Below are 12,200 nucleotides of genomic sequence, written 5' to 3'. Positions count from 1 at the left end.
CAGTCTAGTCTGTGCTCAGTTTTCTACTACAGCTTGTTGAATCAACTCAGCCGTGCTGAAGGAGTGAATGAAAGGAAATAGAAGAATTACTTATCTAAACCTAATGAAACAGGATGTTGTGGTTTATAATAAAAATTTCCTTGTTTTTAACCGCTGTTAAAAATCGTATTTCAATATTAAAAATAAAATATATCTTATTTTACTTAATTATGTTAGATGCAAAGATAAAAGGCTTTTACGTTTGTTTACAAGTTCATTTAGAATGGATGTTGTCATGGATCCTAGTGAACGCCCCCTTCACGGCCACCTGCTAGGACTGCTGTGAGGGGAATCCAAGCCTCTCTGCTCTAGCTCCTCAGGGTGTGTTAAGCTCATGGAATCTGAACAGAGTCCAGTCACTGCCCCAATCTCGGAGTCCCTAGACACACACTCAGGGTGAGATCTTGTAACTGCACCCCTTTTCTGAGTGTTTGAACCCTCTGTCCAGCTGCCTCGCCCCCCTTCAAGACTTCCGAGTACTTAAACACACCCCGTCCCAGAACTCCATTCCCAAAAGGTGTGAAGCTTCTGGTTCACAATTTAAATCCCTCAGGTTCACCACAGTAGTTGTGAAGCAGCCCACACACACACACTTTGCTCAATCTATCAACCTATACTTAAGGGTGCTCTTAACAGCTAAAGCACAGGAGAGTACAGATCATATAAAACATCCTAAATGCAGCATCCCTCACTGGCTCATCCTTCTCTTGGGATTCTTGGGGGACCATCTATATTCCAACAGGCAAGCAGGGCCCTCCATCTCCTTGCCTACTCTGCCACTGCAGCAGCCTCCCTTGTCTTAGTCTGGTGCAAAATGACTCTCTCCCCCAGTTCCTCCCTGTGAGTCCTTTAATAGACTCCGGCTGAGATCGAATACTTCTTTTGTTCAGCCTTTTGGTAACTTTCCACTGCTCCCCTCCCTTCAGACAAGAGGAGAAAGTGTCTTCTCGCAGGTAGAGCAAACCTATTGTCCCAAGGCATTTTACTTTGAATAAACTATCGCTGAGTGCTGATTAATCACCATTGTCTCTGGCCTGGCAGAGGCATGGCACAACCCTGCTAACTCATTGGGGAACCCTATACATGTAGGTATTCCATGACGCAGTAATTTCCTGATACAATTTCATATAATCATCCAAAGTTCAGAAGTGGTACAGAAAGAACTCCCAGTTCATCACAGAGGTCATTACAGCTTTTAACCATGGTTATTAAAACCAGGCTTTTCTGCCATATTGAAGGCAGTGATTAAACCATTGGTAGCCCACTGGAGTACATATGGGCTAACACAGGTTTACCCAATGCCTTCAATATGGCAAAAAAGTCTGGTTTTAACAAAAGCGGTAAAAGCAGTAATGAAATCTGTGATTTGTGTAAGCTCGAAAGCTTTTCTCTCTCACCAACAGAAGTTGGTCCAATAAAAGATATTACCTCATCCCCCCTTGTCTCTCTAATATCCTGGGACCAACACAGACACAATGGGATTGCATATGGGAGTGCATGTCTAATGACAGCCCTTATTTTGGTACTATAGCTTCTCACTCTTTACATAAGAAATATTTGTGCCTTAGTATTGAAATGGCAGATGCCTTATTATTAATAATCCTTAACATTGATTCACAGTATAAAATGAAAGATACAGTATAACACAACGCACTGTGTTAGATTGTGCAAACATTACTCAGGCTGGTAATGATTTATTCTCACATTGGTATCAATGGGGCTACTCATGAGTAACTGCTGGCAAATGTGAGTAAGGGTTGTGCAATCTAACCCTGATAAAACATTTAATAAGGTTTTGAGCTTTAAATGGTTAATATCTGCAGATTATGGTACATTTACAGTTTAGGGTACAGTGCATTTATTCTTATTAGCCTTCTCTCATCTCATCTTCTGGGAACTCCAATTATAGTAATGAGCATCAGTTTATTATAGTAACAAAAATAAGAAATTAGTTTTAGAACTGCTTATGGTTGAGAAGAAATATTAATACCCCAGCATTCTTTGCTGTTTCTGACTACATTGTGTTTTGCTTTACTAGGTACAATCAAGTAAAAAGAGAAGATGTTTTGACCTTGTGTAATGAAAATTAAAAGATAAAAACTGCTAAGTTTAGTAGAAATGAGAGCATTAATTTTTTTTTTCCCAAACAGGACCACAGTCCAGCTTTTTAGTCTTAATGAGGGTAATGTGCTACAATGATGTTTCCAGGTCAAGCTGGAAGCATTTTCTGAATACAGCAGAAAGTTTAAAAAGTTCTAAACATTAATTATTTAGAACACGTTGTGTTGCTTTAGTTTCATTCCTATTTAATGTACTTCCAGCAAAATAAATTTTACTATATTTGTGGGGGTTTTCCGTGTGTAATTCTGTTTAGTCTGGCCTTTTATGGCTGCTGAGTCTGTTATGTAGAAATTACATTTATATTCCAGAACCTCTGGAAAATATTTTGGGCCCAAATCTCGTCTCCTCTACACTAGACTCACACCAGTGTTACTCAGTTGACTTCATTGGAGTTACTGCAGATTTATATTAGTGTAAATGAGATTGAAATCTGGCCCATTGTCTTTCAGTGGTTTTTAGATACTGGTCATTTGTCACTTTATTAACCAAAAGAGAAACTTACATCCCACTCCGTACTTCAGTTTCCCCATCTGTAAAATGGGAATAGTGATACTGACCACCTTTGTAAAGAAAACACTTGGCAATACAAAGATGAAAAATGCTATATAAAAGCTAAATATTATTATTTATACCACTCTACTATATATGTTTGGGCATAGTGGCACATTGCTCCAGCACTTGACATTTTATAAAGAATTACACACATAAGGAGGACTTCTTTTTTTTTTTTCTAATGCTCTATTTTTTAATCTTTGCTGCAGTGGAATAAGAAAAAACCTCAAATAAGATGTACAGCATTAATTTCAGTAGCAATACAATTGATAAATAGAAATCTTGCATTGCTAAATATTGTATAATTAACACATTATCTTTCCTTTAACTAGCCCAAGACAGAGACAAAATGAATTGCTGCTGTTTTTCTAGGCTTACTTAAAATGTATTCTTATTGTTAGCTTTAGCTAGTTCACAGTATGCAGGCAATTGAAATAAGCCTGATACTAGTAGCTGATATTCATCAGGAAAAAATGTTTGGAGAAGCCATATGGCACAAGGCGAAAGGTTGTTAACTTTCAAAAGCTACTGGAAGTATAATTCTGTCATTTTTCATTTATTCAGTAGTGGCAGCAGATGGAAGAAAACATGGTTCATGTCAGTACGAGTTTCCTGAAAGAGAAACAGACAGAGCAAGGAGTGGGGAGACATATTTTTACCTCTGGAAATACCAGCATCAAAATAATAGTGTGTTCTAAAGACAGACCTATATTTATACCAAACCTTTACAACATATTGAAGGGAATGGGTACATACTTCTACCAAATGCAGGTTTTGGGGCCCAAAATTTGGGTAGCCTAAAAATTGAAGAACATAACCATAAAGAAAAGAAGCTAAGAGATGCTTCTTTTTGTCCAACTAGGCAACAGCACATTTCAGAATTTAGGAAACTGCAGTAGCAGGGCCCCAGTAGAACTAGCTAAGGCGTGCCTGTTCACTGCCTTAAGGAAGTCAGCCTGTTTGCCTTACAGATATCTTCAAGATCGCTAGCACTGGTAACCTATTTGTAAGTGTGTTGCTAGGTAATGCCTTTGGTTCCCTAGGGTAGCAGCCATCTTGGACAAGAGAGCTGGGGAGACTGAAATAGTGGCTAATATGATGCCATCAGACTGGAATTATAAAATACACTCGGTGCTCAAAATTAAATTTGTATCTGTGTGTCAGGGGCTTCCAAAAAGAACGGGGGAAAGTGGATTAAGTCAACTAGGGGTGTTTAAAATAGCTTTCATTACTGTTGTAAAAAGAAAAAGAAGGCCATGAAATTTGGAATGGAACGTACAGCCCCAGAAGACCTTAATCTGGCCCTCTGTAATGCTATGTGATGAATGTCCATAGAATCAAGCAGGAAACTGTTGATTAATTTCTGGAGCTGAGCCGTTCTTTTACACTGTCTGTGTTCTCAGAGCCCTAGATATGATAGCTGATTAACTGACAGACGATGAAGATGGTAATTCAAATAGATCAGATGAAACAAAAACAGTAATTTAAAGAGAAATGATGTTTCATCATAAAAAAGGTGTTTATATAGTGTAGTGCCTCTGTCTGTAAATTAGATCTGTTTGTTTGTAACTTCTTGGAGTACTGAAAACATTTTTTTAAATTCACAGAAGGAGTAGGAAATTTACAACCAGTCAGTTTTAACTACATTATGAACTTACTAAATAGTTTTAGGAACTCTTAAAAATAATTTGTTCAATTTGAGTTATATTAATTTTATAATGGTCATCTGAAGGAAAATTAATTATTGTTATTTTAAAAGGGATGTGTGCATGTAAAGATTAGCAACAGTATTCAGCTAAAGTCAATTTTTTAGATCCATTAATTATATAATGAATTGTTATTATTGCTTGTGATTTATGTCATATTTTTGTTGCTAATGTAAGATGTTTCAATTTGTATTGGAGAGACAGTATTAAAATGGGTAATTTATTTATAGAAAAAAATATAAATAAAAATGAGAATGTTTAATATTAAAGTTATATAAGCAAGAATTTTTTAAAATATTCCATACTGATAGTGGAAATGTCTCTGGAACCCCTTTAATACAAACTTTTCTTTGTTCTTGAGGTACTGAGTCATAATTCTTTGTTCTGACCTTTTTCACTCAGCTGATATTTTGCCTTGTTAATTTTTAATAATTTGTAGTAACTACTTATATAATAGCTAGTAGCATAAATTTCCTATATATCCTGTACTTCAGTCCTCCCAATCCATTGATGGACTGAGGACTTTCAAGAGAGTACTCTTGTGTAATGAACAAGAGACAATGGGAAATGGCTATCAGCAGTAACTGCAGTAAAATAAATTTGGCAGGAGCCCATGGGATACCTAAAGGCAAGTTATGGATCACCAGTACCTTAATGATGCACGTAATTTTAGGTACTGTATTACTAATCTGTCTCTATCTCATTCACGCTGTTCCGTATCCTTTATTTTATTCTTTTTCCCCTCTACCAAAGCTTCCCATCTCTTACCCTAAAGTTACATTATGCTGGGAAATATAACTTTGCCTGAAAAATAGAGTTGCCCCTACTTAACACACCATTGTCTATTTGAGCCGTACATAACTGACACATATGTTCCTCCAGCTGCTCCTTCCACTTCTTTTCCCTTTTCTCACTCTTGTGTTACTGTGAATCTAACAAGTTAGAATCAAGTTCATCTCACCTCAGGCTAACAAGGAGTCACTGCTTATCCCATGTCAGACTGTTTGCCAGATTGTATTCTTACTCAGTGGCAGCTGTATGAAATTGACTAGGCATCCAGTCATGATCCCTGGTAGGTGAACAAACTGCTTCCTGTACAGGAATATGATATTAATGTTTCTTATGGAAGAAAGGGGAAATAGTCTGCCATCCATTCAAGGTAACAGATTACAAATTTGCTAATAAAAGAATTTCTGCTCTGCTGGATATGCCATTAAGCCTCATGATTCAAATCGTGGACCTCTTGGAGGACTGCAGTTATTCCAGGTGGTGTAAAAGTTTGGTGAACAAGCCACCACATGGGCTAGGTGGAGATTCAGATCACTCTCCAAAATATCATTTTACACTAACTTCTAAAAGCCAAAGGTTCTCTAATACTAGGTCATCAACCAACAGAAAAAATGTCAAATATTCAGTACTATAATGTACCTATAAGATCCCAAGATCACATAGTTACGTAGAACTATAGGGAACTGCAGTAATGTGAGAGAGAAGTACTTTAGCACCAGTACAAGGTCCAGTACCTGGTGATGTATTTTTATTCTCTCTCAACTTTATATTTCATGCAATGTAAACAAGTATTTTTAGCCATTGCTGTTTTGTTAGTTAAAAAACATAATTTTTCCCTCAACTGCCCTTCTGCAGTGCTTGCAATGAGCCAAATTCCTCTTGCTGTTTCTCCCCAGGGTTGAGGTTTGAGAGATGAGCGTTGGGTCATTCTTCCTAGGGGGGCTTTTGAGTCTGGAATTAATTCCTTCCATGTATCTAACCAGGGTCCTGTTTAGTGATCTTTAGGACACAGTGCAAGATACATTTTTATACTCTGAATTTAACTGTTGGCGCATCTAAAGTACCAAGGGTATTTGTCAGGTCCGTGGGTGGAGATCATACAAGTCAGAGTAGACTTGAGTTATGTCAGTTGTTGGCAACAATTGTTTATTTTTCCTATGTCCAGTATCACAATGATGGGTATAATAGAGATTTTAAAATAAAGATGTGGTTTTTAGTTTTGCCACTTAGTCTAAATCATTTCCATGCTATTGTCTCACAGGCAACAGCTGAAACAAGCGGAAATTCAGAGAGCAGAAGCACTGATGACTATATCCTGGTTTCCAAAGAAGAGGAGGGAAATAAAGGTGCTGTCTCTGAGCACGAGCAGTCACTTCAGGCACACAAGGAGGCGGCAACAAAGAATGAAGCTCCATCTCGTTCTTCTTTGGTCTTTTCTGATCCACTCATGGGCTCCATTTCTGCCTCCTCTAGTAACCTGAGTTCTAGCCCTGATGATGATGATAGCAATAATAGCAAGGATTCTGACTTCACTATTGTCAGCCCCTTGGACATCTAATTAAACGGCTTGGAGAGCTTGTGAGATCAGTTACTAAACCTCAGCTGAAATAACTTTGATTCCACAGGGCTGGATGACTGACCCAGAGGGACAGAAGGTATACATAGGTAACCCATTTCAGCTGCTAAAAGCCTAGCTAATCGATCAGAGCACAAATTTGGTACAGGCAGTATATTTCAACCCTCCAAAGAGTATAAAGGTTTTGTAGTGATTACCTTAACAGCTGCAGTAGTATCCAGATCTAATATAGAACTACTGCTAGTTGTAGGGTTATCTTAGCGCCTTCTAGAACGATAGTACTATTTACTTAGTTTCTCACCACATAGAATAACCTGTAGCATATATTCTAATGGATACCCAGAGGAGAGGAGACAAAACTACAGTTAATACATTTACTTTTTCCAACATGCCAGGTTAGGCTTATGCGGGGTGGGAAGGGAACTATTTCGCTAGAGATTATGGGTATAAAATGAGGGGAGGCAAATCAAAGAGATGCAAAGCATCCTTCAGCAACTGGTTCAGCAACTGGCATCAAGATTACTGGCGTCACAGAAAAAACCTCTGACTAGTACTAGTAGAGAGAAACTATAAAAGATAAGACCAGCACTTCAGGTATGGGAGAACACCAAATTAAATCTAAAATAGCCTCTTTAAAGCACTGGGAAGCTTGAATCTATACTAGTTAAAAGACTTCTAATATTTCTGAGTGAGGTGGTATGGGGTTTGTGTGTTGGAGTAGTGTTCCTTTGGAATCTGTTTCTGTAAATGTTTTAAGAACTGTACAGCCTCATTTATGTATAAGAATCAAGTCCATTCATGATGGATGGTGTTGTAGTTTTCCTTCATTGCAATTCTGTTACAGTTTAAGAAATAATTCACTTAGAAATGTGACTTGGAGTTATCCCCATTTATTTGATTAGAAGCATTGTCCCACAGGAGTTCTGAATTCCAAGGAACTATGAGATTCCTTTTCCTCTCGCCAGAGGAATCTGAGTGGTGACGTTTGCTGAAGTATCACATTAGTTCTCAGTCAACACATCTGTTCTGAGGTATAGAAATATGCTGGAGGCATGGCTGTGAAAAGGAGTGGATGTGGTTTGAAAATGAAAATGATGTGGAGACTGATTCCAAATTACAGAGTTGTTGAAAATCTGGAGTAATTTGTTTGTTACTCTGATAAGGAGAGAAGGCAAAGGAGAACTCTTCTCGGATTCCTAGGGGTGTCTGCAACAAAAGAGAGCGATAAAATGAAAACTTCTACTACTGTGTCTAAAAGAGATTCACAATTTAATGGAGAGATGAAAATGTATATGCTGCTAATGGAGAGATGAAAACTTCCCTTTGCAGATAGCTTGATTGGGTTTGATCTTTCCTTCTGAAGCTAAAGGAAGTTTGCCCTTGCTCTGATTTAGGTATGCCACCAGGTTTGTTCTCAGTAGTAGAGTCCTGAGTTCTTTATCTTTAATCCCATAATAGCTGGTAAAGGTTAAAGACACACGTTTATGTCCCATTTTTAAGACTTCCTCACTACTGTGTTAAAGTAGAACCAGCTGGCAAATTTTGGAAAGGATGGGGATTTGAACAGCAGAGTCCTATTTCTTTTTGCCTAAAATTTTTTTTCTCCTCACAGGTAGCACTATACCTCTTATCCCTAATTATATTGACTAATTTCACTTTCCCTGAGAAGAATTATTGTTTAATGAGATTAACATGTCTAAATCAGTGGTTTGCTAGGGAAATTTTAACCATCTGATGGTGTTAGATCTGAGCAGACTGAATTAAAACAGCTTCCAGCTATCAGGTAAACATAACTTACCAGGGAAAGAGGAAAAGAGCTCTGAGGCACTCATAATTAAAAGCACTTTATATCGCAATGCTACTAACCATGTATTCTCTGTATACAATGACATGATCTTCCCCATTGCTGGTCAAGAAAAAGGCAGTGGTTCAATGAGGTCAAGAGTCTAATTAACTCTCTAAATTGTTTTTCTATTCGGAAAAGGAAATCTCTTTCCCATGAAATGTGGAATGCATCTGATAATACATGTGGGATTTTTTGCATTCCATAATCATTCTTAAACTCTTTGGAAGTAACAAAAAGAAATTATTAATAAATGGAAGCCTACTTTTTCAGCAGCTCTGAGGAGATACACTTATAGAAAGAATGTTACTAAATTGCCACATACACAACAACAACAAAATCCCTCCACGTTTATAGGATTTTATTTTACAGGACACATACAGTGTTACCATGCACTAACTTTGTAATTGCATGGCAAATGTTATGTTGTTAATAAATGGTACATACATTGATCAATTCATCTGCAAGTAACTGGAGTTAAATACAGTTTTTCAAAGTTAGGTGATGTGATATACTGTAGTTGGCTCTTACAAGGTCTAGTGTTGAAGACTGAAATGAAATGGTAATTATCACATAATTACAGGGTAGCTGCCACACACGTACACATTCGAAAGCCACCATATAATTCTTCCAAAATTATTTGTGCCTTGTAAAATGAAGAAATACTGGAATGTTATGAGCAGGTTTAGCATCATGTGCGTGACAGGTTGAGGTACCGCACAGTCATGATGGCTGTTTGTTTTGCTGAAAGATCTTTAACGCGTAACATTTTGGAGGGGTTTTTATGTTGGTTTAATTCTGATCCTCTCATTTCTACAGCTTCACAAAAAAACATTTCAGGATTTAACCCGCATGCTTCTGTGCAGGTTTATTTTGTATCCCTGAGTTTGTGCGAATGTCGGGGGATTAAATAGCTGTTAATTTAGAGCCTTCAGGCTTTTCTAGCATTACCCCTTCCAGCTAGAGTTGTTGCTGATGGGGCACAAAGGTGAAGCTGCTCAGGAAGCACATATGTAAAGCTGGGGAAAGTGTTACGTAGATCTGGAGAATCAAGAAGTACTGTGTACCATAAAAACAAAATCTTCAGTGACCACAGCAGTCTGGCAGGGGTAAAACACTTTATTTTTTAATCTTTTTTTTAAGCATTCTTTTGTTTTCTGTTCATTTACTCCAGGGATCACATTGTCATTCTCTTGAACAGTCTCAGTGCCATAAAAGAATGTGATTTGTACAGTTCTCTTATTCTTTAAATTTAATGGTTATGTCATTAACATCAAATTTTTAAGCAAAGTTGAAAGTATAAAACTTTTTTAAACCTCACAAGTTTGTAATAATCAGTGAATCTCCCTGTTGGCTGAATTTCTATTGTGCCATGGGATTTGAACAAATCCTCAGCAGTAGAGAGACATTAATACAAATTAGATTTGAGTGAATCCCATTAGATGAATCCACTTTGGTTATATCATGTCCCTCTACATTCCAAATACCATTTGTGGCTGCTGTTTGATCATACTGGAAATGTCATTAGACTTTTTTATATACATTAAGCCAAATAGCTATAGTTCGGACAAAATGACAGATAATCACCCTATCTTGCCTTATGTTACTATACCAAGGAAGAAATTGCCATTTTAAAACACAGGATTATTCTTTCTTCCAAAGATGACCTGCTCATAATGTTCATGGATAACATGTAATCTGATAGAAAATATATGCATTGTAAATTACAGATAAGTACTAATGTGGGACTTTAAAAAATATACCTGAGCCAATTTGAGGCTTATTGTACTGTATCTCAAGTCTGTACCATATGATTGTTTCAAGTCTTGTGCATGTAATGTCAGTCATACCTTACTGCGGAAAGGCAGTCACCGTATTTTGACTACGTATTCATTTAGTTGTGGGAATTTGTATCTTCACTCTGGAAGAATGTCTAACCTGCTTTATTAAAGAAAGAACTAACAAATGCAAATTCTTTGGGCGTCTGCTTTTATTCTCAGCAGCAGCAGCAACAACAACAGAAAAGGTGGGAGGAATCTGGTGAATAGGGATTAAAATATTACAACTTTGCTTTCCCAAAATAGGGATGCACAGCTGCTTGAAAATAATGTCTAGCTCTTATATAGCACTTTTCATCAGTTTATCTCAGAGCACTTCCATTGCTTACATAGAACTGAAATCATCACCATTCATTACTGTTATTTTATTGTAATTGTATACATGAGCTAGAAAACACAAGTGATTACTATGTATTTCATTAAAACACCACATGTTAGAATTTGTTGGCTATTTCATTAAACTGATAGTGTGCTATATTTACTGTACGGAAAGTAAAGGGCCAGAATTTAAGATAGTGAAAAGCAGTCGTTCCATTAAATTCAGTGTTACTAGTTTAATAGATTCCAAGGCCAAAAGGGACAATTGTGACCATCTAATGTGACTTCCAGTATAACACAGGCCATAGAACTTCCCCTAGAGCAGTGTTTTTTAATCTGTGGGTCACGATCCAGTACTGGGTCGCATCATGTAAGGCACTGGGTCACCTTGCTCTGGTCAGCACTGCGGGATGTTAAAAGTCCCGTCGGTGGTGCTGCCCAACTAAGGCAGGCTAGTGCCTACCTTTTCCGACACAGTGCTGTGCCCCGGAAGCAGCCAGCAGCGGTCCAGTTTCTAGGCAGGGGGGGACCATGGGGCTTTGTGCGTTGTTTCCGCCCCGAGCCCCGGCTCCGCACTCCCATTGCTGGCCAATGGGAACCGGGGCGGAGGCAGTGCTTGTGGGTGAGAGTTGTGCGGAGCTGCTTGCGCACCTACACCTAGGAGCCAGACCTGCTGCTGGCCACTTCCAGGACACAGCGCAGTCCATCCTGGCTGAGCCACCAGAGGTAAGTCCGTGTCCACGCCCCAGCCCTGAGTCCTTCCTGCACCCCAAACCCCCCAGCCCTGACCCCCTCCCAACCCTCTGCCGCAGCCCTGAGCCTCCCAAACCCCTCTCCCACACCCCAACCCCTTGCCTCAGACCTGAGCCCCCCCAAACCTGGCAACCCAGAGCCTGACCCCCAGCCCAGAGCCCCCTCCCACATCCTGAACCCCTCATTCCCGGCCCCACCCTGCAGCCCGCACCCCAGCCCTGAGCCCCTCCCACACCCCAAACCCCTCATCTCCAGCTCTGTTGGGTCATGGGCATTAACAATTTTCTTCAACTGGGTCCCCAGAAAAAAAGCTTGAAAACCACTGCCCTAGAGCAGATCTTTTAGAAAAACATCCAGTCTTGATTTTAAAATTGTCAGTGATGGAGAAGTCACCACAACCCATGGTAAATTATTCCAGTGGTTAATTACCATCCCTGTTAAAAATCTATGCCTCATTTCCTGTCTGAATTTGTCTAGCTTCAACTTCCAACCATTGGGTAGCGTTATATCCTTCTTTGCAGATTGAAGAGCTCATTATTAAATGGCACTTAGACTAATCAAGCCACCCCTTAACCTTCTCTTTGTTAAGCTAAATAGATTGAGCTCCTAGAGTCTATCACTCTAAAGCATGTTGTCTAATCCTTCAGTCATTCTCATGGCTCTTC

General features: G+C 38.8%; 1 protein-coding gene across 2 annotated transcripts in view; it reads left to right on the top strand.

Moving 5' to 3' along the window:
* The window catches only part of TBC1D5 (TBC1 domain family member 5), a 474,884-nt gene extending 464,238 nt beyond the window's left edge, over positions 1-10,646 (top strand). For both annotated transcript variants that reach the window (XM_034760748.1, XM_034760747.1), the window contains one exon: positions 6,469-10,646. In XM_034760748.1, coding sequence (XP_034616639.1) covers positions 6,469-6,765 — 297 coding nt within the window. In that variant the 3' untranslated portion in view covers positions 6,766-10,646. The remainder of the gene's footprint in view (positions 1-6,468) is intronic.
* The last annotated feature ends 1,554 nt before the right edge of the window (positions 10,647-12,200 follow it).

The sequence above is a fragment of the Trachemys scripta genome, chromosome 2 (genome assembly GCF_013100865.1).
Source record: "Trachemys scripta elegans isolate TJP31775 chromosome 2, CAS_Tse_1.0, whole genome shotgun sequence".
Taxonomy (NCBI): domain Eukaryota; kingdom Metazoa; phylum Chordata; order Testudines; family Emydidae; genus Trachemys; species Trachemys scripta.
The sequence above is the reverse complement of the archived record's forward strand: the minus strand, read 5'-3'. Positions and strand labels throughout refer to the sequence as shown.